This window comes from Salmo trutta, chromosome 20 (genome assembly GCF_901001165.1).
Source record: "Salmo trutta chromosome 20, fSalTru1.1, whole genome shotgun sequence".
Taxonomy (NCBI): domain Eukaryota; kingdom Metazoa; phylum Chordata; class Actinopteri; order Salmoniformes; family Salmonidae; genus Salmo; species Salmo trutta.
Window position 1 is genome coordinate 23486312 of NC_042976.1, and position 22972 is coordinate 23509283.

At 45.8% G+C, this 22972-nt stretch overlaps 2 protein-coding genes across 2 annotated transcripts in view; both read right to left on the reverse strand.

Annotated features, from left to right (window-relative positions):
* Positions 1-32: 32 nt before the first annotated feature.
* Positions 33-15104, reverse strand: LOC115155732 (E3 SUMO-protein ligase RanBP2-like). Its single transcript, XM_029702634.1, has 15 exons — positions 14327-15104; positions 13899-13994; positions 13487-13720; positions 13213-13369; positions 8016-12803; positions 5209-5364; positions 5018-5104; positions 4698-4903; positions 3723-4575; positions 3460-3570; positions 3164-3309; positions 1808-2081; positions 1525-1700; positions 1207-1380; positions 33-1004 (listed from the first exon to the last, which is right to left on the reverse strand). The coding sequence occupies exons 1-15, from the start codon at positions 14897-14899 to the stop codon at positions 699-701; spliced, it is 8337 nt and encodes a 2778-aa protein (XP_029558494.1). The 5' UTR covers positions 14900-15104; the 3' UTR covers positions 33-698.
* Positions 15105-18272: 3168 nt separating this feature from the next.
* Positions 18273-22972, reverse strand: part of LOC115155731 (E3 SUMO-protein ligase RanBP2) — a 34249-nt gene continuing 29549 nt past the window's right edge. Inside the window, exons 23-29 of the mRNA XM_029702633.1 lie at positions 22114-22966; positions 21851-21961; positions 21555-21700; positions 20198-20471; positions 19915-20090; positions 19597-19770; positions 18273-19394 (exon numbers count right to left, since the gene is read on the reverse strand). Of these exons, the coding sequence (XP_029558493.1) occupies positions 19089-19394; positions 19597-19770; positions 19915-20090; positions 20198-20471; positions 21555-21700; positions 21851-21961; positions 22114-22966 (2040 nt within the window). The 3' untranslated portion in view covers positions 18273-19088. The remainder of the gene's footprint in view (positions 19395-19596; positions 19771-19914; positions 20091-20197; positions 20472-21554; positions 21701-21850; positions 21962-22113; positions 22967-22972) is intronic.

A 22972-nucleotide genomic window follows, 5' to 3' on the forward strand; every position in this document is an offset into this window, starting at 1 on the left:
TATGTTTGAAATCGTAAAGGGCATCCTCATAATTATCAGTATAAAGCAACTTTATTTCTAAAGACATTCTCCAGAATCATTTATTTATTGACAATAAGAATTTTTGTCAACAGAACACCATAGAAGTGTCTTTCACAACCATCATATATTATGTCATCCCTCTCCCAAAGTGTCACACAGCAGGTTATAGTTCGTCATATTCCTACCTTCAGAGTTTAACATGAACAAGGGTCGCCTCAATGCACATTATGAAATCAATGTATACACAAAAACACAGCTAAAAGTATTCACAGGGAGCAGGAGAGAGGAACGCAGTTCAAAATGAACAGAGGTTGGTTTTTAAACAAGGTTTCTTAATCTCAATTAAGGCTTAATTATACAAAACAATCAAGTTAGGGAGCTTATGAAGTAACCAGCGCTTTCAACTCTTATTGGAACACATGAAAAGAACCCCCCCCCAGAGCCCATGTGCACTCCACATGGGCTCTGGAAGAAACAAAAACCCCAAAAACATGTTTTACATTACATGGGATATAGGGTCTCATTTGAGATTTGCCTACTATAGTTGTCCACTCCACAGTTTGAAAGCTTATCACTGTCCAGTCCATGAGCCGAGCGAATGACGATAGCCGTCCAGTCAGTGACCAGATCTCAGCCCTACAGTTGAGTTGTCAACAGTCAGTGAACAGAGCGAAGCTCTACAGTTGTCCACATTCGGTGATGACAATCTTCTTGCTGGGTTTGCCAGTCTTGGTGCCCAGCTCTCCCATGCTGCGAACCACGTCCATGCCCTCTCTGACGAAGCCAAAGGCCACGTGTTTGAAGTCCAAGTGCTCAGCCTTCTTCAAAGTGATGAAGAACTGGGAGTTATTGGTGTCTCGGCCGTGGTTGGCCATGGACAGCAACCCCGGGCCTGTGTGGCGCACGTCAAAATTCTCATCCTCAAACTTGTGCCCGTAGATGGATTTCCCTCCCGTCCCATTCTGGTTGGTGATGTCTCCACCCTGAGGAAAGAGGACAATACAGAGACAGGACCAAGCAGAGTTATACATTCTTGCAGTGGTTAACAAAATGTTTTGTGTTCCAAGTGGCACTAACTGTGACCTATGTTTTGGGAAACATGGTATTGAAGGTTATGAAAGCACTTTGGCTCTGATTATTGTCTGGTTTGAGGCTAACCCCACAACTGCACTCCCAGCTTCTCACCTGACACATGAAGTCCGGTACGACCCTGTGGAAGACAGAGTTGCGCAGCCCGAAGCCTTTCTGTCCTGTACACAGCGCTCTGAAGTTCTCAGCTGTCTTGGGGACGATGTGAGAGAACAGTTCTATGGTGATCGTTCCCAGGGGCTCGTCGTCAGCGGAGATAGAGAGGTACACCTGGGGGCAGAGTTGCATATTGATTATTTTACAGGCATTCATGGACTCTTTAGAAATGTTATTAAACATTATTTTAGGTGGAGGGGACAAAAGTGGTAGGCTAGGCAACCCACCTATACATTAGCAGACAGGGGAAACACTGACCTGGGGATTGGCGTCTCTGGAATGTTCCTGTACCCTGGACAGCTGGGGGGAGGAGAGGGATGAGGCCTCTGATTGGCTCATACGACTCTGACACTCACAGAAGGTCTTCCTGAAACACTCGGCCAGCTCCGCTGTCTTAAACTTGGCTGCCAACTGTTCCACCTTACCCTCACCCTCTGGAATTTTGTGTTGATAAAAAAAAAAGATCAATTCATAAATTATATAGGAATCAATATGTTTACGTAGCTTTGTGTGAGTGTTGCCGAGCTATGTATAGACCTACCTGAAAAGTCAGTAGCTGTCCAGACTAGGGCTTGGTTAGAGGTGTTCATGGGTTTGAGCTCCATGCTCTGACAGATGGTGTGATTGGCACAGACCTTCAGAACCTGCTCCCTCCTCATCAGCACCCGGTAGAACCTCTTATCGGGGTGGAAGAGGATCTTGATGTCTCCCACACCCCTCTCCTTCCACTGGCCCAGGTCTCTCTCCCAGCGGTACAGCTTGGTACGCTCCTTAAACAGGATCTCCTCATCCTCCTCCCCTGACTTAGTCTCCACCTGGACAACACAGTTACACACAGGTTAGTGACCAGACCAAGAGCTTATTCGTCAAGAGGGTGTAAGATTACAGAACTCATACAGAAATGTATTGAGTAGAACATGCAACATTCTCTGTCATATAGATAGAATGTGGAGTAATGCCAGCTCTAGACTAAGCCTCCACCTAAGAACACATTTAGTCAGTTATAACGATGACGTAGAGTCTCTGCTTGGAACTCAGCATTAAAGGAAAGGTTCACCCATTTTGAATGTTATATTGATTTTGTGCATCTATGAGTGATGTTCTATTGATTCCCTGGGTCATTTCATGTGTATCAGAGTGATTGTGGTTCGAGCAGGCAGAAATGCCTCCGGTATGATGTAGCACTGTGATAAAGTCGCTCTCACTACACTGGAAATTATGAGGAATATGCCTTTTAGATCGCAAAAACATCTATCATACATGTCAGATTTCAATACTGGCCGATGTCACAACTCGGGAGGATGTCTTCTCTCAACGTTTCCCATGTGCCTTACAGACTCCACTCTGTAAGGCACATTGATCTGCAGGTTGAACACGGTGAGATTGTAGACTCATAAATTGATAGTGCAGTTTGTTTAGGAGATTTTACAGCTAACTAACATGCTGATATTATCTTCTATATTATTGTGTGTAGCTTCGTTTGCCCGTAGAGAGAGCATTGCATTGTGGATTTTGTAGACAACTTGAGATGCAACAGATTTCCATAACAACTTTCCATGTTGCTACAAACGTTATTATGACGCCAAAATGAATGTACTTTTTTTTTTTTTTAAATCACACTTTTCTCACATAGTGTTACTTAACCCTGTAAATGAAAGAATGAGTGGTTTTGTGGACTTATCCTTAAAACAGATAGATTGGGGGAAGGCCCTGCGTCAGACTAGTGTCCTGTCCAGGCAGTGTACTTGTAAAACAAGCTGCCTTACTACAGAAACCGGTCTGCTCCCATGAGCTATTCTTGCTCGCACACACCAAGACTACTTACTTTACTTCATAACGATGACATTCCCAGTAAGGGTAAGTGGAGACAGATGAGAAGCAGTGCATTGATAAGTACCTCTGGTAGAGAGACTATGGGTTCAAAGTCAATGCCCACATTATTAGTGTCCTCTTCATCACTCCCCTCCTCCCCTCCCTCAGCTTTGGCTGGGGCTGCAGCTCCAAACAACGTAGCCCCGGCGTTCGCCCACGAGAAGTTGGAATCTAACAATGAAACAGAAAAAAGTTCACTGAAATGTTTGTTTCCACTGAAACATAACTCAGTTGTCATGGCGAATAATAGAAATCTTAAGAACACACATCATATAGAATTTTCTTCAGTCAATCGTACAGAGAAAACTTAGAAGTGCCAACCTTGTTTTCCAAAGGCAAATTCCCCCCCAGTGTTCTGTGCCAGATCAGCAAAGGAGAACCCTTCCCCTCCTAGAGCACTGAAGCCCAATGAGCCAAATGAGTTAGGATCATCTGTAAAAGAGAAAGTAAGGAAGAGAAGACAGCTCAGCTTGCTGCATTGGTGTCAGAAGTAGGATTGTGTTGCTGGGAGGACATAGAAGGCATTGCCAAGAGTTAAGTGAGGGTAGATTTCAAAAGGCTTTGCAGTGATAAATATCTCATACCCTGAGTAGTGCTTGTAGTAAATGTAGTAGTGGAGTCAGGCTCAGAGGTCTTCTTGGCAGACAGGTCTATAGGGCTGCTGCTGGTAGCTGCTGGAGTAGAGTCTGACTGATCTGGAGCCTGCTCCCCGCTGCTGGCAGCAGGGTTTAGAGTTTGACAAGAAACACAACTGCTTGCAGACTCCTCATTTCTAACAAGACACGTGTCACACTCCCACTGCCCTGGCTTTTTGCCAAACTGTGCACCAAATCCAAAACCAAATGAGGGGGTTACCAAAGCTGGGGCACTAGCAGCAGGTTTTTCTGAAGAGTTTGGAGTGGTAGCCTGTTCCCTGCTGCGGGAGACCGCAGTCTGAGATGATGTTGAAGGGGAGTCTGACTGATCTGGAGTCTGCTGCCCCTCTGTAGTGGACTGGACCTCTGCCTCCTGAATGGTTAATGACTGAACTGGGACCTGTTCCTCTGCTGTAGAGGACTGGACGTCTGCCTCCTGGATGGTTACTGATTGAACTGGGACCTGTTCCTCTGCTGTACAAGACTGGATGTCAGCATCCTGGATGGTAACCAACTGTTCTGTGGCCTGTTCCTGGCTACCTGGGGTTGGGATTTCAGCCTCCTGTATTGTTAAGGACTGATCTGGGACATGCTCCTCTGCTGTAGAGGACTGGACTTCTGCCTCCTGGATGGTAACCGACTGTTCTGTGGCCTGTTCCTGGCTACCTGGGGCTGAGACTTCAACCTTATGGATGGCTAAGGACTGAAATGGGACCTGTTTTTCTGCTGTAGTGGACTGGACTTCGCCGGTGCTGGAGGACACAGCCTCAGATGAAACAGGGTCTGAGCTTCTCTCAGCATCCTAAAACACAATAACTAAAACAGTTAACATTTGCTTGAGAGAACCTCTTTCAATTTCTTATAACCCAATGCCACATAAGTTGTTTACCTATGTGCAAACAAATGCATATCATATAATCTCACCAGGGCCTCCTGTGCTTTGCGGACCTCTGTCTCAAAGTCCTCAGGCTTGTCCTTCTCTGCCTCGCTGTCGCTGCCTTCACCACAGAAGAAGTTTGAAGGCAGCTGCAGGTTCCTGGCTTTCTGTTCTTCCTCTGGAGTAGGCCTCTTCTCCCATACCACCTCAACCTCCGGGTCCAGACCCTCAACACCTGCCTCGACCTGGCCTGCTGAGAGGAGACGAGTGGAGCAGGTTATTGGTGAAGTAACTTTTGAGGAGAAATTTCACCCCAATCTGTCCTATTTATACCCATCTCTATAGCCGCTTTGGCCATGAATCTTACCAGAACCTGCACTTGCAGCCTCTCTCTCAGGAGGATCCTGGTACAGTTTTCCATTCAGGGCTTTAAGTGCTGTCTCAAAGTCCTCATCTGCAATATTCACAGCACAAATGAACCTTAGCAACACTGTCAACTACAATTACTAAACGGTTGCTCATGCAGGAAGAAAAAGTTTAAGAGAGAATGTTTCTCACCATCTGTCTGGTCGTCACTGGTATATCCTGGTTGGTTCTGGTAGCAGAAGAAGGTGAGAGGCAGCATGAGTTCCCTGGCCAGAAGAGCCTGCTCAACTGTTGGCTGCCTCACATACACCACTTCCACCTCACCGTCGGCCTCCGCCTGGGAGGGTGCTATAACACAACACAAATGGTGAGAACTCAGTCAGGAGGCCCCCTTCCAACAGAACAGTGTACAGAACAGAGAGACATTGAGAGCAGGAACCGATTAATACAACTATATTCATCTCCAAGGTGAATTTGAATTATTATTGAAAATTGGATCTACAGAAACTGTAATATGACTTGACGTAATTATGCTCGGTACTAAAAAGGCAGGCTAACATTTTATTTACTAGAAAGTCACAAAACCATTTCACTAAGCAGGTAGGTGCATGTCTAGGGTTAGTTCCTCATCAAAACACATGCATCTAAAAAGATTGACACCATGCATTTCACCACACCGAGCGAGCAGGCTCCTATATCTCTGACAATGCTATTACTACTGAGTAAGTCAATCTCAAAAGCATTATAAACATTAGAACCATGGATCTACAGTGTACTGCACATGAGGCCAACCATAGAGGATAGCAGTTTTACCATTTCTTCCTGCTGCTCTAAAACCAATCCATAGATTGCTGTCCAGTGGTAGAACAAGTTTTGCTTGTGACATACAGAACATGCTACCGGAGTTTCAACTCTGGCTCTTTCACTGGGACATAGTGTAAATCTCGGAAAGTATTCAGACCCCTTCCCCTTTTCCACATTTTGTTAAGTTACAGCCTTATTCTAAAATGGATTAAATACATTTTTTTAAATCCTCCTCAATCTACACACAATACCCCATAATGACAAAGCTAAAACATTTTTAGAATAAAAATAAATAAAACACTTTTCATTCTTTTTTTTAACCCCTTCTTTCACCACAAAATTGTGATATCCAATTTATATTTACAGTCTTGTCCCATCGCTGCAACTCCAGTACAGACTCGGGAAAGGCGAAGGTCGAGAGCCATGCGTCCTCGAGAACACGATCCTGTCAAGCCGCACTATTTCTTGACACACTGCTCGATTAACCCGGAAGCCAGCCACACCAATGTTTCAGAGGAAACACTGCAACTGGTGACCGTGTCAGGGTTGAAGGTCCCCTAGAACACAGTGGCCTCCATCAATCTTCAATTGAAAAAGTTTAAAACCACCAATACTCTTCCTAGAGCTGGCCCCCTGGCCAAACTGAGCAATTGGGGGAGAAGGGCCTTGGTCAGGGAGGTGACCAAGAACCCAATGGTCACTCTGACAGAGCTCCAGAGTTCCTCTGTGGAGATTGGAGAACCTTCCAGAAAGACAACCATCACTGTAGCACTCCACCAATCAGGCCTTTATGGTAGAGTGGCCAGACGAAAGCCACTGCTCAGTAAAAGGCACATGACAGCCCCCTTGGAGATTGCCAAAAAGGGTCTAAAGGACTGACCATTAGAAACAAGATTCTCTGGTCTGATGAAACCAAGATTGAACTCTTTGACCTGAATACCAAGGTTCACGTCTGGAGGAAATCTGGCACCATCCCTACAGTGAAGCATGGTGGTGGTAGCATTAAGGCGGTGGGAAGTTTTTCAGCGGCAGGGACTGGGAGACTAGTCAGGATCGAGGGAAAGATGAACAGAGTAAAGTACATAAAGATCCTTGATGAAAACCTGCTCCCGAGCGCTCAGGACTGGAGCGAAGGTTCAACTTCAACAAAGTTGTGAGTAAAGGGTCTGAATACTTATGTAATTTTTGTTTATTTTTTATACATTTGCAAAAATGTCTAAACCTGTTCTTGCTTTGTCATTGTGTGTAGATTGAGGGAAACAACAATTTCATCAATTTTAGAATAAGACCAACGTAACAAAATGTGGGAAAAAAATCAACGGCTTTGAATACTTTCCAAATGCACTGCATGTTCCACTCGTTGCGTGCGGGTTAAGCCCGGCTACCAGGCAAGGCCAGACAGGTGACAGCTGTGTAGGTGATGTGTCACAGCACACACAGTGTAGTGACAGAGTACCTGGGGGCTCAAATTGGGTGGATGAGGTGCTGGTCCAAAAAGTCTTTGGGTTATCTTTGAAAAACCTAAAATCCAATCCTACAAAATAATGGTTGGCAAGTGAGACAAACTAGAATTGTGGGTGGTTGGATTAAGAAAATAAAATATGTTAATGCATCTTTGGTTAGCTTCAAGTTGCTGAACGTCATTGCATTAAGAAAGCGTAATGGATTAGGCCAATATCAATCTTTCATTATTTCAGTCCTGTCCCATAGAGAATGATAGAGATATCATCTTTACCTAAGTTCCATTATGGAGTCTATAAACTCATGGGCAGTGCCATTGAGGCAATCTCCATTATTATTACCTCCTCCTTCTCCTCCTAGTTGGCAAACAAACTGAAAGGGTGCATACTGCCACCTAGTGTTTGCTCAGAAGTATAATTTACTGGCAGATGACTCGGATGGAATCATGTGATCCTTCCGTAACCCATGGGAAGTCCCACCCAGTTGACTACTTTAAGAATGGCGGGGACAGGACATAGTTAGAGGAGAAAAGTGTGACAACAACCAGGCCCCCGAGGACTGGAATTGCCCAGGCCTAATCTGCGATAAACCAATGGGACATGAATGGAATCACAACACAATGGGGTCAAATTATGTGAAAACTCCATAATGGGCATCACCATTCAAAAACAAAAGGTTTACACTGAACCGCAAGCTCAACAAAAACAATAAAGAAAGGATAACAAAAGGCTTACCTTTTTCTGAGATTTTGAATGCAGTTAAAGGCTGGGAGGTCCGACCGCTGTCTTTAACCTTGGAGCTCTCTGAAGAACCATCCTCCTTGGACGATGGGGGGCTGCTTCCAAAGAACTTCTGGAGAGAGTCTGTTCCAAAGAGGAACTTGGGTGGGGACATCACCATCCTGGAGAGGTTGAGAGGGCTATGTGGTGTGGCGGTGGAGGACTTGCAGTCAGGGGTGTGTAAAGTCTCATGATACAGCTCCGTCCGTTCTGTGGTGGTCTCCTCCAGGATGGCCACAGCGGTTTGTCCAAGCACTGTTGTCCCCGTCGCTATTGCTTCCTCCTGAGGAAGGGTCTCACTGGAGGCTATTGGAGTGACCAGAATCTCATTCTCCTGGGCAGTTTTAGCCTGATCAAAGACATCTCTGAAGGAGTTAGCCACATCCTTCAGTTTGAATCTCACAGCTAATTGCTCAACATTTCCCTTAGCTACCTCGGCAAAGTCAATAGCGCTCCAGACCCAGGCCTTCTCAGCACCCTTCATGGGCTCCAACTTCATAGAAGATGTGACCCAGTGGTTGGCGCAGATTTTCAGGACTTGGTCTCTCCTCATGATGAGTCTGACTCGTTTGGTGTTGTAGTTCTGCAGTATCTTGAGGTCTCCGATGCCCCTCTCCTTCCACTGGTTCAGGTCTTTGTCATAGCGATACAGCTTTGCCCTGTGGCTGAAACACACATTTTCATTCTCCTCTCCAGTGGAGATCTCTACCAGGTCTGGCAGGGAAACCACAGGCTTAAAGTACAGGCCGTCCCGCTCCTTCTCCTGGCTAATGTCCTGCTCCTCGTTCACTGACACCCCGCTCTGGTTCATCTTGGCCAGCGACTTGGCGGGACTGACGACAGGCTGGAAGCTGAAGTTAAAGCCAGCTGTGGATTCTCCAAAACATAAGAGGTTCTTCCTGATTGGGCTGCTTGCCAGGGGTGAGGCGTAGACAGAGGTGTCAGCACTGTCGTCCAGAGCCTCCTCTCTCAGGTCATAGCTGTCCCATTCTAAGGTAGGGCCAGTGCTCTTCCCGTGGGGCTTGATAATCAGACCAGAGGTGTTACTGGCTGTCGTGATGTTAGCTTGGCGGTCGTCCTCCTTGATCTTGGTTTTGTCATAGGTCAGGAAAGATTTAAGATCTTTCAGGCCGGACTTCATCTCCTCTGCCTTCTGGATGAGATGTGCAGTTCTGCCCGTGTAAACAAGCTTGTGAGGAGTCTGCAGTGGGATGTCTAACAGGAGCCTCTGACACTCCTCAAACTTTAGCTTGAACTCCTCAGCCAGCTCAGGGGTTTTAAACTTGGCAGCGAGTTGCTCCAGTCTGGCATCTCCATCAGAGAAGTCATTAGCCAGCCACATCCAGGCCTTGTCGGAGCCAGCCAAGGGCTTCAGGTTCATGGTGGTGGTAATCCAGTGGTTGGCACACACCTTCAGGACCTGCTCTCTCCTCATCAGAACCCTAAGCCTGCCATTGGTGGCGTTCTTCAGGAACTTGAGGACCCCAACGCCCCTCTCCTTCCACTGGCTGATGTCTCCGTCAAACCTGAAGAGCTTCACTCTCTGGGAGTAGAGGGCCTGTTCGTCCTCCTCTCCTGTGACCAGGTCCACTTTCTCTGGCATCTGGACCACAGGCTCAAACTGGATATCGTCATTCTCCTCCGTCTTGTATACGTCCTCTTCATCCTGGTCAGCTGAGGTGTCTGCCATCTGGTTTGACTGAAGGGATGTGAACAGCTGCTCACCAGCGTGGGTGAAGCCTTTGAAATTGGAGTCAGTCTGGCCAAACTGGAAGTCTCCTTGTGAGTTTTTAGCCAAGTCTGCAAAACTGAAGTCGTTGGGTTTGCCAGTGAAGAGGGGATTTTCATCCTGACCTGTCTTGTCCACTGACAGCGCTGATGCATATACACTGACACCAGATTCCTTCTCTTTCTCTTTGTGCTGCTCTGCGATACTCTTCAGGAACATTGATGCAGACCCTGAAGCAGGGGTCTGAGTTTCAGCTGGTAGGGTTTCCTTTGCAGTTTCCTGAGTGCCAAACTTAAAGCCACCTGCTGGGATGGGCATGGTGAAAGAGAAGCCTGCAGCACTGGGGGTACTGCTTTCAGCCTGAGGAGGGGTCTCAAACTTGAAGGATGCAGGGGAACTTTTATCAACTTTGCCTGTGCCAAACTGCAAAGAGCTGTCACTGTTGAAGTTTGCTTTAAACCCAGCGCCTGTAGGTTGAGTAGAGGCACTCCGACGCCCGACGTTAAAGCTGAAGGATGAGCTGGAAGTGGCGGCTGTGGCTGTGCTCTTAACATTGGGGTTGGGCATCTCACAGGAGACACATTGACTAGCAGAGTTGTTGTTTCTGACTTGACATGCATCACAGTCCCACTGTCCCCCCTGCCTGGCAAACATGGCCCCAAAAAAGGAGCTGCTAGCATTGGGGTTGGGTGTCTGGCAGGAAACACACTTAGAGGCAGATGCATCATTCCTCACTAGACAGGTGTCACAGTCCCATTGTCCATCCTTCTTTGAAAAAGGAGCAGCAAAGCCTGACACTGTTGGCTTTGTTGTTGGTGCTACCTCTACTGTTGATTTTGCTGAAGGGTTAGGAGTTTGACAATAAACACAACTGCTTGAAGAAGCCTCGTTTCTTACAACGCATGTATCACAGTCCCATTGCCCTAGCTTTTTGCCGAACTGTGCACCAAATCCAGACCCAATTGAGAGGGTTGCCAAAGCTGGGCCACCAGCAGCAGCTTTTCCTGAAGGGATAGGAGTTTGACAAGCGAGACAACTGTTTGCAGATGCCTCATTTCTTACACCGCATGTATCACAGTCCCACTGTCCTGGCTTTTTGCCGAACTGTGCACCAAATTCAGACCAAATTGAGAGGGTTGCCAAAGCTGGGCCACCAGCAGCAGCTTTTCCTGAAGGGATAGGAGTTTGACAAGCGAGACAACTGTTTGCAGATGCCTCATTTCTTACAGCGCATTTATCACAGTCCCACTGTCCTGGCTTTTTGCTGAACTGCACACCAAATCCAGAGTCAAATGGCATGGTTGAGGGCTTTGATTCTGCTGCTACTGTTGTGGTTTCTTGCCTCTTTCCAAACTGGGCACCAAAACCAGCAGCAGGTATATAAGTGGTGCCACTGGTTCCAAACGTAAAGGAGGAGGGTATCTGAGCTCCAAAAGACCCAAATCCTTTTCCAATAGATCCTGAGCTGCTGGTGTCTTTTGACGAGTCAGCTCCAAATCCAAAAGTAAATCCTCCCACTGAAGCTGCCCCACTAGTAAAGCCTTTGATGTCAGTAGTCGGTGTGTGGGCCGGCTTCGATGGGACATTAGGGTTGGCAGTCTGGCAGGAAACACACTGCATAACTTCAGTTGCATTTCTTACACAGTACACATTGCAGTTCCACTCCTCGTACTTCTTTGCAAACTGGGCAGTAAAGTTTGTCGCCAATGGATCAGAGGATTTAGGAAAATTATTTTTCCTATATGACTGATCTTGCTGCTTTTCTGGAGATTTGGGAACGATCTTCTGAGCCTCTTCAAACTTTGTCTTGAAGAGCAATGCCTCGTCTTGCGTTTTGTACCGGATGGCCAGTTGCTCAGGCCTTGGTTCCTCATCCGCATAATCAACGGCATTCCAGACCCAGGACTTGTCAGATCCAGCATTTGGTTTCAGGAGCATATCTGGCGTGATGTAGTGGTTAGCGCAGATCTTCAGAACCTGCTCCCTCCTCATCAGTAGACGCACTTTTCCAGATCTACTGTGCTTTAGGATTTTGACTAAGCCGATACCTCTCTCTTTCCACTCTTTTGTCTCCGCATCGAATCTGAACAGCTTGGCCCTGTTACAGAACATCTCCTCCTCTTCCTCCTCTCCAGTCTTCACGTCTACTTTGTCAGGGAGGGGCACAATAGGCTCAAAGTGAGGCCCATCCTCGTCCTCCTCCACATGAGTGCTGTCGTTATTGCTCTCTGCTCCCTTCTCCTCCTCCGCTGTGTTTGCCAGCCCAAATACCGGCATGGTTACATCAGTGAAACTAAATGGCTGGTCAATTTTTCCAAACAGGTTTGGTTTGTCCTGGATCTGGATTGTGTCAGCAAAGGAGAACCCAGGAGCGCTTTTAGTGCCAAAGGTAAAAATCCCTCCCTGGGTACGAGGCTCTTGGGGCTTCCCCTCTGAGGGACCCTCAGATTTGGTGGGAATGTCTGATGTCAGAAGACCCAACAGGCTCTCATTGTTTTTGGACTTGAAGGTGAAGTCCCCATCATTGGATTTAAAGTTGGAGTTGAATTTAAAGGCAGCGGATGATGGAGTGGACTGGGCGACAATTCCAGCACCAAAGCTGGGCAACTTAGGAGGCTCAGCAGGGATCGGCTGGCCAAAAGAGATCTTCCCAAAGCCCACAGGCTTCCCCTCGATGCTCTTTGGTGGTTGGACAGGTACAATGGAGGGCTTGGTGAAGTAGCCAGGCTCTGGGAGGGGAGGGTTGGTGGCGGGCTGAGAGTCGGCCCCAAATCTAAAAGTGAATCCTCCCACTGAATCTGACCCACCAGTAAAGACTTTGGTTTTAGTAGCCTGTTTGTCATTCTCTTGGGTCACGTCCTGGTCCTCGTCCACAGACACTCTGATCTGGTTCAGCTTTGCCGGGGACTTGGAGGGACTGATAACTGGTTGGAAGCTGAAGCCAGAGGTGCATTCTCCAAAGCAGAAGAGGATTTTCCTCATTGGGCTACTGGCTAAATGAAAGGCATATCCAACTTCAAAAGGAAAAAAGTTAGATAAATACATTTTTAAAAGGCACAATTGTTATTATTTTTCCCTAGCCAAACAGCAGCCAGCCACATGGTTTGTTCTAAAGCAGAGGGATGGGCCTGGAGTAATGTAAACTTTCAAATAAATAACTGAAATGATGCAAGGACAAGATCAAAAGATAGATTTAAACATCATTTTTAACTATACACACTTGTTTGTGAATCTTTTGGGTTATGCTGAGGTAATACGTGTGTACTAAGCTCCTGAGGGAAGAATCAATGGGTCTGTATATCAATCAATATATCAATAAATATTGCAGATTGGACTTTTAATTGAACAGAGCATATAACAAGTATATATATATCACTAAAATATAGTATTCATTGTTCTGTATGCATAAGACATAAGCTTTACCTTTTCTAGATATCTTTACCATTTCCTCATTGAATACATTCTCCATTCGGTCTTGTAGTTCAGAGAGTGACTTCTTGACATCTTCAACGGAGACATGAGGGTTAAAAGTGCTAGGTAAGCCCTCAATTCCCGGCGGGACAGAGAAAGACTGGAAACTCTATGAGAGATCAGGAACCAAGGTAAAGTCACATAACCACAGAAAGCAGATTTTTTGGGGCATACTACAAAAGTCTAGAGAGGCTGTTTCCTCTGTTAACAGAATGAGTGATGTCACCTTGAGGAAATGGATGTGATCCTCTGTGTGTGAGAGCTGCTCCAGCTCAGCGTCTTTCCTCCTCAGCTCAACAACCTCCTGCTCCAGCTGCTTCAGGTGTCCTTCAGTTCTACTCACTTCAGCCATCTCCTTGGCTTTGATCAGTTGCTTCACCTTAGAGCTCCTTCTCTCAATGGAGCGGATAAGCTCAGGAAAGATCCTCTCACTGTCCTTCACTGCTGCCTGTGCAGAGCTCTGTTAGGACACACAGAGAGGACAGGGCCCACTTCAACCATTCCATTCACTCAGCTCTCATCAGGACCCTAGTAAGCTTGTTCCCCACAGTGGGGCTCAGTGAGATTACAGTTTCTTAGACAAAAATAAAGTAATTTTTTGAGAAGGCCATCAGCCAAATGACCTCTTCAAGACTTACCTTGACAAACTGTATAGACTGTCTCGCCCCCAACACCCCCATCTCTGTCTTCTGGATTCTCTGCTTTAATATCTGCTGTTTCTCATCCAACTGTTTCTGTACAAAAATAAATCAGAATAAATATTAAATACATCACAAAAACACCAAATCAAAGAAAGTATTGTGCTATGTACAAGATCAAATGTTGATATATTTTAATATTTTAAAAACACAACGTAAATCAAAACCACGAGGTAATAATAATTAGAAAAGTATAATTGAAATGTAGAATAGATTTAGAATGTAGAGTAGACTTAATAAGACTTGTAAGAGGCACTGGATATGTTATGGTGCATCGTGCTTTTTCCTGTTTGAGCCCTTAGAACACTTCCTTAGTAATCAACTGTGGTAATAGACATGAGAGTGAAATACAAAGCTCATGTCCTTACCTGCTTTTCAGCTCTTTCTGCTGCAGCTGACACTGTATCATGGCCTTTATGTTCATCCACTGTACAAAGATAACAGATACACTGCTGATCGGTACGACAGTAAACCTCCAGCAGTTTATCATGAGAGCAGATCTTCTCATGTAGTTGTGTGGATGCTTTGACCAGCTTGTGCTTCTTTAATGGAGCTACTTCATAATGAGGCTGTAGATGAGTCTCACAGTAAGAGGCCAGACACACCAGACAGGATTTCACAGATTTTAGTTTTCTCCCAGTGCAGAAATCACACTCCACATCTCCAGGTCCAGCAAAACAGTGAGCAGGAGAAGCAGCATGGAGTCCTGTGTTCTTCAGTTTCTCCACCAATTCAATCAGTAGAGTATTTTTGTTCAAAACAGGCCTCGGGGAAAAGGTCTTTCTACACTGTGGACAGTTGTAGACACCGTTCAGATCCCCCTGATTCCAGCAGTCCTCAATACAGCCCATACAGTAGTTGTGTCCACAGGGAATAGCCACAGGATCTTTCAGTAGATCCAGGCAAATTGAACAATTTATCAAGTCCATTGCATCAGCCATTATAGTAAACACATCAACGGGCTGAGCAGCAAAGTATCACAGATCAGTTTCATTTCTCTGGAAATGCTTGTTGTGTGGGAGAGTGGGAACGTTTCCTGATTCGGTGGGTGTTGTTTGTGCTGTACTCTGTCTGTAGGGGGTGTGGTGTTGGACAAAGGGGGTGTGGTGTTGGACAGAGGCCAGGCTAGGATTGTTAAAACAGGTCTCTGTCTCTTTTAGGAAATGTAAGTGATGGAAAGTTAAAGCTGATCAAATGTATCCACACTTCAATTAACAGATTAAATAAACAAAACGTGCATTTTTCATACCTGTATTTGCAGATAGAAAAAAGTTAGTTGATAGCATAGATTATGTTATGTTCATTCATGTTGCCCCTTCTAACAAACACGACAGCAATTTAGCTTTTTGAGCTCAAAGTAAAGTTTTTCTGCAGATGAGTTACAAAGTAATTATCTGAAGAGGGTGAATCCTCACTGCAGAAACAACAAATAGTGGGGAGAGCAGGTAAATATGGTCCACGCAATTTTTTTCTGTGCAAAAAAGTTGAAATAAAAATGCAGGTCATCTAATAGTTTGGACATGTAAAGAATTATTTGAAAACGCATTTCAAATGGTAGCCTACCCTTTGCGCTATATATTGGAGATTGCTAATTTGTTCATGGTTCTAGGTAGATTTTTAAGCATTTTAAACGAAGATCCGAAGAGCCGTTACAGAGCCAATTAAGCAGGCTCACCGAAAAGACTTGGAATTCCCATAAGCACGTTTCCATCAAAAGTTTATGCGAGTCATACCGTAGAAAAAAAATCTGATAATTTGTTAGTTCGACATGGTGGGGTGTTTTTGTGTCGGTAAAATTAATTATGCCAGAAATGGCGGTGGAAACACCTTTATGCACAAATATTGATATAATAATCATCATATTGAAGTAAACTTGGAGTCACGCAATGACATGGTGTGAGGTCTTCCTACTATGATACGGGAAACCATGCAGTTTATTAGGCTACAGATTAAATAAGTTATTAACTTCACAGGGCAGTGAACATTTGACAAATGAAATATTCTCACTCTTATCCATAATAATCTTAGACTAGCCTACCAGCACTTTATCTGCACGTTCTTGGCTAGACTGTATCTGCGAGCTGTTGTCTAGAGTGCATGTGCCAAAACCAGATTAGGCACATTTGCTATTTAACGCAACAGTTTTTGTGACAAAACTATCGGTAGAGTTGAAAATGTGATGGAAACACACTGACCATTAGATTTTTAATAGGTACATGAAAACATAGGCGAAAAATATACATTTTGTGCCGACAACGTCACCCCACACCGATTTTTATCACTAAAAAGTATGTTTAGTGGAAACACCGCTGGTGGGGATATTTGCATATTTTCTTTATGCGTAGGCCTATTTCAGAATATTGATATGAAAAGCTCTCGCCAATTGCATGGAAACCTAGTTACTAGAGCAAATGCATGTGAGAATGTTAATTTACTTCAGCTCAGCATTCAACACCACAGTGCCCAAAAAGCTCATCACTAAGCTAAGGACCCTGGGACTAAACACCTCCCTCTGCAACTGGATCCTGGACTTCCTCATGGTCCGCCCCCAGGTGGTGATGGTAGGCAACAACACATCTGCCACGCTGATCCTCAACACAGGTGCCCCTCAGGGGTTTGTGCTTAGTCCCCTCATGTAGTGCCTGTTCACCCACGACTGCGTGGCCAAGCACGACTCCAAGACCATCATTAAATTAGCTGACAACGGTGGTAGGCCTTAGCACCAACAACAATGAGACAGCCTATAGGGGGGTCAGAGACCTGGCAGTGTGGTGCCAGGACAACAACCTCTCCCTCAATGTGAGCAAGACAAATGAGTTGATCGTGGACTACAGAAAGAGGTGGGCCGAACACGCTCCCATTCACATCGCCAGGGCTGTAGTGGAGCGGGCAGAGAGCTTCAAGTTCCTTAGTGTCCACATCACCAACAAACTGTCATGGTCCAAACAAACGAAGACAGTCGTGAAGACAACGCCTATTCCCCCTCAGGAGACTGAAAAGATTTGGCATGAGTCCCCAGAACCTCCAAGTTCTACAGCTGCACCATCGAGAGCATTCTGACCGGTTGCATCACTGCCTTGTATGGCAACTGCTCGGTATCCATCCATAAGGCGCTACAGAGGGTAGTGCGTACGGCCCAGTACATCACTGGGGCCAAGCTTCCTGCCATCCAGGACCTCTATACTAGGCAGTACCAGAGGAAGGCCCAAAAAATTGTCAAAGACTCCAGTCACCCAAGTCATAGACTGTGCTCTCTACTACACTGCTACTACCCGCTGTTTATTATCTATGCATAGTCACTTTACCCCTACCTACAGGTACATATTACCTCAATTACCCCCGCACATTGACTCCGTACCAGTACCCCCTGTATATAATCTCATTGTTACTTAGTTTATTTAGTAAATATTAAGCACGATAAGGTTTACACCTGTATTCGGGGCATGTGACAAATAAAATTACATTTTGATTTGAATTAAAACATCAGCAGAAGAACTGTTTGTTGGGAGCATCATGAAATGGGTTTCCATGGCCAGGCAGCCAGACACAAGCCTAAGATCACCATGAGCAATACCAAGTGTCGGCTGGAGTGGTGCAAAGCTGGCCACCATTGGACTCTGGAGCAGTGGAAACACGTTCTCTGGAGTCATGAGTCATGCTTCACCATCTGGCAGTCCGACGGATTAATCTGAGTTTGGGGGATGCCAGGAGAACTCTACCTGCCCCAATGCATAGTGCCAACTGTAAAGTTTGGTGGAGGAGGAATAATGGTCTGGGTCTGTTTCATGGGTTGGGCTAGGCCCCTTAGTTCCAGTGAAGGGAAATCTTAAAGCTACAGCAAACAATGACATTCTAGACAATTCTGTGCTTCCAACTTTGTGGCAAGTTTTGGTAAGGCCCTTCCCTGTTTCAGCATGTCAATGCCCCTGTGCACAAAGCGAGGTCCATACAGAAATGGTTTGTCGAGATAGGTGTGGAAGAACTTGACTGGCCTGCACAGAGCCCTGACCTCAACCCCATCGAACACCATTGGGATGAATTGGAACACCGACTGCGAGCCAGAGCTAATCGCCCAACATCAGTGCCCAACCTCACTAATGCTCTTGTGGCTGAATGGAAGCAAGTCCCTGCAGCAATGTTCCAACATCTAGTGGAAAGCCTTCCCAGAAGAGTGGAAGCTGTTATAGCAGCAAGGGGGGGGGACCAACTCCATATTACTGCTCATGATTTTGGAATGAGATGTTCAACGAGCAGGTGTCCACATACACTACATGACTAAAAGTATGTTTGAAATCGTAAAGGGCATCCTCATAATTATCAGTATAAAGCAACTTTATTTCTAAAGACATTCTCCTGAAGCATTTATTTATTGACAATAAGAATTTTTGTCAACCGAACACCATAGAAGTGTCTTTCACAACCATCATATATTATGTCATCCCTCTCCCAAAGTGTCACACAGCAGGTTATAGTTCGTCATATTCCTACCTTCAGAGTTTAACATGAACAAGGGTCGCCTCAATGCACATTATGAAATCAATGTATACACAAAAACACAGCTAAAAGTATTCACAGGGAGCAGGAGAGAGGAACGCAGTTCAAAATGAACAGAGGTTGGTTTTTAAACAAGGTTTCTTAATCTCAATTAAGGCTTAATTATACAAAACAATCAAGTTAGGGAGCTTATGAAGTAACCAGCGCTTTCAACTCTTATTGGAACACATGAAAAGAACCCCACCCCCCCCAAAAAAAGAAGGTAATGTACATTATACACAAAAACTAAGTCTGGGGACTCACAGTCACATGCTGCCCTCAGGGTCTGGCAACACTTATGAAAAGGAGACCATCTATGTCTCAAATGACACCCTATTCCCACCGTAGTGCACTGCCAGAACCCTTAGTGCACTCCACATGGGCTCTGGAAGAAACAAAAACACGAAAAACATGTTTTACATTACATGGGATATAGGGTCTCATTTGAGATTTGCCTACTATAGTTGTCCACTCCACAGTTTGAAAGCTTATCACTATCCAGTCCATGAGCAGAGCGAATGGCGATAGCCGTCCAGTCAGTGACCAGATCTCAGCCCTACAGTTGAGTTGTCAACAGTCAGTGAACAGAGCGAAGCTCTACAGTTGTCCACATTCGGTGATGACAATCTTCTTGCTGGGTTTGCCAGTCTTGGTGCCCAGCTCTCCCATGCTGCGAACCACGTCCATGCCCTCTCTGACGAAGCCAAAGGCCACGTGTTTGAAGTCCAAGTGCTCAGCCTTCTTCAAAGTGATGAAGAACTGGGAGTTATTGGTGTCTCGGCCGTGGTTGGCCATGGACAGCAACCCCGGGCCTGTGTGGCGCACGTCAAAATTCTCATCCTCAAACTTGTGCCCGTAGATGGATTTCCCTCCCGTCCCATCCTGGTTGGTGATGTCTCCACCCTGAGGAAAGAGGACAATACAGAGACAGGACCAAGCAGAGTTATACATTCTTGCAGTGGTTAACAAAATGTTTTGTGTTCCAAGAGGCACTAACTGTGACCTATGTTTTGGGAAACATGGTATTGAAGGTTATGAAAGCACTTTGGCTCTGATTATTGTCTGGTTTGAGGCTAACCCCACAACTGCACTCCCAGCTTCTCACCTGACACATGAAGTCCGGTACGACCCTGTGGAAGACAGAGTTGCGCAGCCCGAAGCCTTTCTGTCCTGTACACAGCGCTCTGAAGTTCTCAGCTGTCTTGGGGACGATGTGAGAGAACAGTTCTATGGTGATCGTTCCCAGGGGCTCGTCGTCAGCGGAGATAGAGAGGTACACCTGGGGGCAGAGTTGCATATTGATTATTTTACAGGCATTCATGGACTCTTTAGAAATGTTATTAAACATTATTTTAGGTGGAGGGGACAAAAGTGGTAGGCTAGGCAACCCACCTATACATTAGCAGACAGGGGAAACACTGACCTGGGGATTGGCGTCTCTGGAATGTTCCTGTACCCTGGACAGCTGGGGGGAGGAGAGGGATGAGGCCTCTGATTGGCTCATACGACTCTGACACTCACAGAAGGTCTTCCTGAAACACTCGGCCAGCTCCGCTGTCTTAAACTTGGCTGCCAACTGTTCCACCTTACCCTCACCCTCTGGAATTTTGTGTTGATAAAAAAAAAAGATCAATTCATAAATTATATAGGAATCAATATGTTTACGTAGCTTTGTGTGAGTGTTGCCGAGCTATGTATAGACCTACCTGAAAAGTCAGTAGCTGTCCAGACTAGGGCTTGGTTAGAGGTGTTCATGGGTTTGAGCTCCATGCTCTGACAGATGGTGTGATTGGCACAGACCTTCAGAACCTGCTCCCTCCTCATCAGCACCCGGTAGAACCTCTTATCGGGGTGGAAGAGGATCTTGATGTCTCCCACACCCCTCTCCTTCCACTGGCCCAGGTCTCTCTCCCAGCGGTACAGCTTGGTACGCTCCTTAAACAGGATCTCCTCATCCTCCTCCCCTGACTTAGTCTCCACCTGGACAACACAGTTACACACAGGTTAGTGACCAGACCAAGAGCTTATTCGTCAAGAGGGTGTAAGATTACAGAACTCATACAGAAATGTATTGAGTAGAACATGCAACATTCTCTGTCATATAGATAGAATGTGGAGTAATGCCAGCTCTAGACTAAGCCTCCACCTAAGAACACATTTAGTCAGTTATAACGATGACGTAGAGTCTCTGCTTGGAACTCAGCATTAAAGGAAAGGTTCACCCATTTTGAATGTTATATTGATTTTGTGCATCTATGAGTGATGTTCTATTGATTCCCTGGGTCATTTCATGTGTATCAGAGTGATTGTGGTTCGAGCAGGCAGAAATGCCTCCGGTATGATGTAGCACTGTGATAAAGTCGCTCTCACTACACTGGAAATTATGAGGAATATGCCTTTTAGATCGCAAAAACATCTATCATACATGTCAGATTTCAATACTGGCCGATGTCACAACTCGGGAGGATGTCTTCTCTCAACGTTTCCCATGTGCCTTACAGACTCCACTCTGTAAGGCACATTGATCTGCAGGTTGAACACGGTGAGATTGTAGACTCATAAATTGATAGTGCAGTTTGTTTAGGAGATTTTACAGCTAACTAACATGCTGATATTATCTTCTATATTATTGTGTGTAGCTTCGTTTGCCCGTAGAGAGAGCATTGCATTGTGGATTTTGTAGACAACTTGAGATGCAACAGATTTCCATAACAACTTTCCATGTTGCTACAAACGTTATTATGACGCCAAAATGAATGTACTTTTTTTTTTTTTTTAAATCACACTTTTCTCACATAGTGTTACTTAACCCTGTAAATGAAAGAATGAGTGGTTTTGTGGACTTTTCCTTAAAACAGATAGATTGGGGGAAGGCCCTGCGTCAGACTAGTGTCCTGTCCAGGCAGTGTACTTGTAAAACAAGCTGCCTCACTACAGAAACCGGTCTGCTCCCATGAGCTATTCTTGCTCGCACACACCAAGACTACTTACTTTACTTCATAACGATGACATTCCCAGTAAGGGTAAGTGGAGACAGATGAGAAGCAGTGCATTGATAAGTACCTCTGGTAGAGAGACTATGGGTTCAAAGTCAATGCCCACATTATTAGTGTCCTCTTCATCACTCCCCTCCTCCCCTCCCTCAGCTTTGGCTGGGGCTGCAGCTCCAAACAACGTAGCCCCGGCGTTCGCCCACGAGAAGTTGGAATCTAACAATGAAACAGAAAAAAGTTCACTGAAATGTTTGTTTCCACTGAAACATAACTCAGTTGTCATGGCGAATAATAGAAATCTTAAGAACACACATCATATAGAATTTTCTTCAGTCAATCGTACAGAGAAAACTTAGAAGTGCCAACCTTGTTTTCCAAAGGCAAATTCCCCCCCAGTGTTCTGTGCCAGATCAGCAAAGGAGAACCCTTCCCCTCCTAGAGCACTGAAGCCCAATGAGCCAAATGAGTTAGGATCATCTGTAAAAGAGAAAGTAAGGAAGAGAAGACAGCTCAGCTTGCTGCATTGGTGTCAGAAGTAGGATTGTGTTGCTGGGAGGACATAGAAGGCATTGCCAAGAGTTAAGTGAGGGTAGATTTCAAAAGGCTTTGCAGTGATAAATATCTCATACCCTGAGTAGTGCTTGTAGTAAATGTAGTAGTGGAGTCAGGCTCAGAGGTCTTCTTGGCAGACAGGTCTATAGGGCTGCTGCTGGTAGCTGCTGGAGTAGAGTCTGACTGATCTGGAGCCTGCTCCCCGCTGCTGGCAGCAGGGTTTAGAGTTTGACAAGAAACACAACTGCTTGCAGACTCCTCATTTCTAACAAGACATGTGTCACACTCCCACTGCCCTGGCTTTTTGCCAAACTGTACACCAAATCCAAAACCAAATGAGGGGGTTACCAAAGCTGGGGCACTAGCAGCAGGTTTTTCTGAAGAGTTTGGAGTGGCAGCCTGCTCCCTGCTGCGGGAGACCGCAGTCTGAGATGATGTTGAAGGGGAGTCTGACTGATCTGGAGTCTGCTGCCCCTCTGTAGTGGACTGGACCTCTGCCTCCTGAATGGTTAATGACTGAACTGAGACCTGTCCTTCTGCTGTAGAGGACTGGACGTCTGCCTCCTGGATGGTTACTGATTGAACTGGGACCTGTTCCTCTGCTGTACAAGACTGAATGTCAGCATCCTGGATGGTAACCAACTGTTCTGTGGCCTGTTCCTCGCTACCTGGGGTTGGGATTTCAGCCTCCTGTATTGTTAAGGACTGATCTGGGACATGTTCCTCTGCTGTAGAGGACTGGACTTCTGCCTCCTGGATGGTAACCGACTGTTCTGTGGCCTGTTCCTGGCTACCTGGGGCTGAGACTTCAACCTTATGGATGGCTAAGGACTGAAATGGGACCTGTTTTTCTGCTGTAGTGGACTGGACTTCGCCGGTGCTGGAGGACACAGCCTCAGATGAAACAGGGTCTGAGCTTCTCTCAGCATCCTAAAA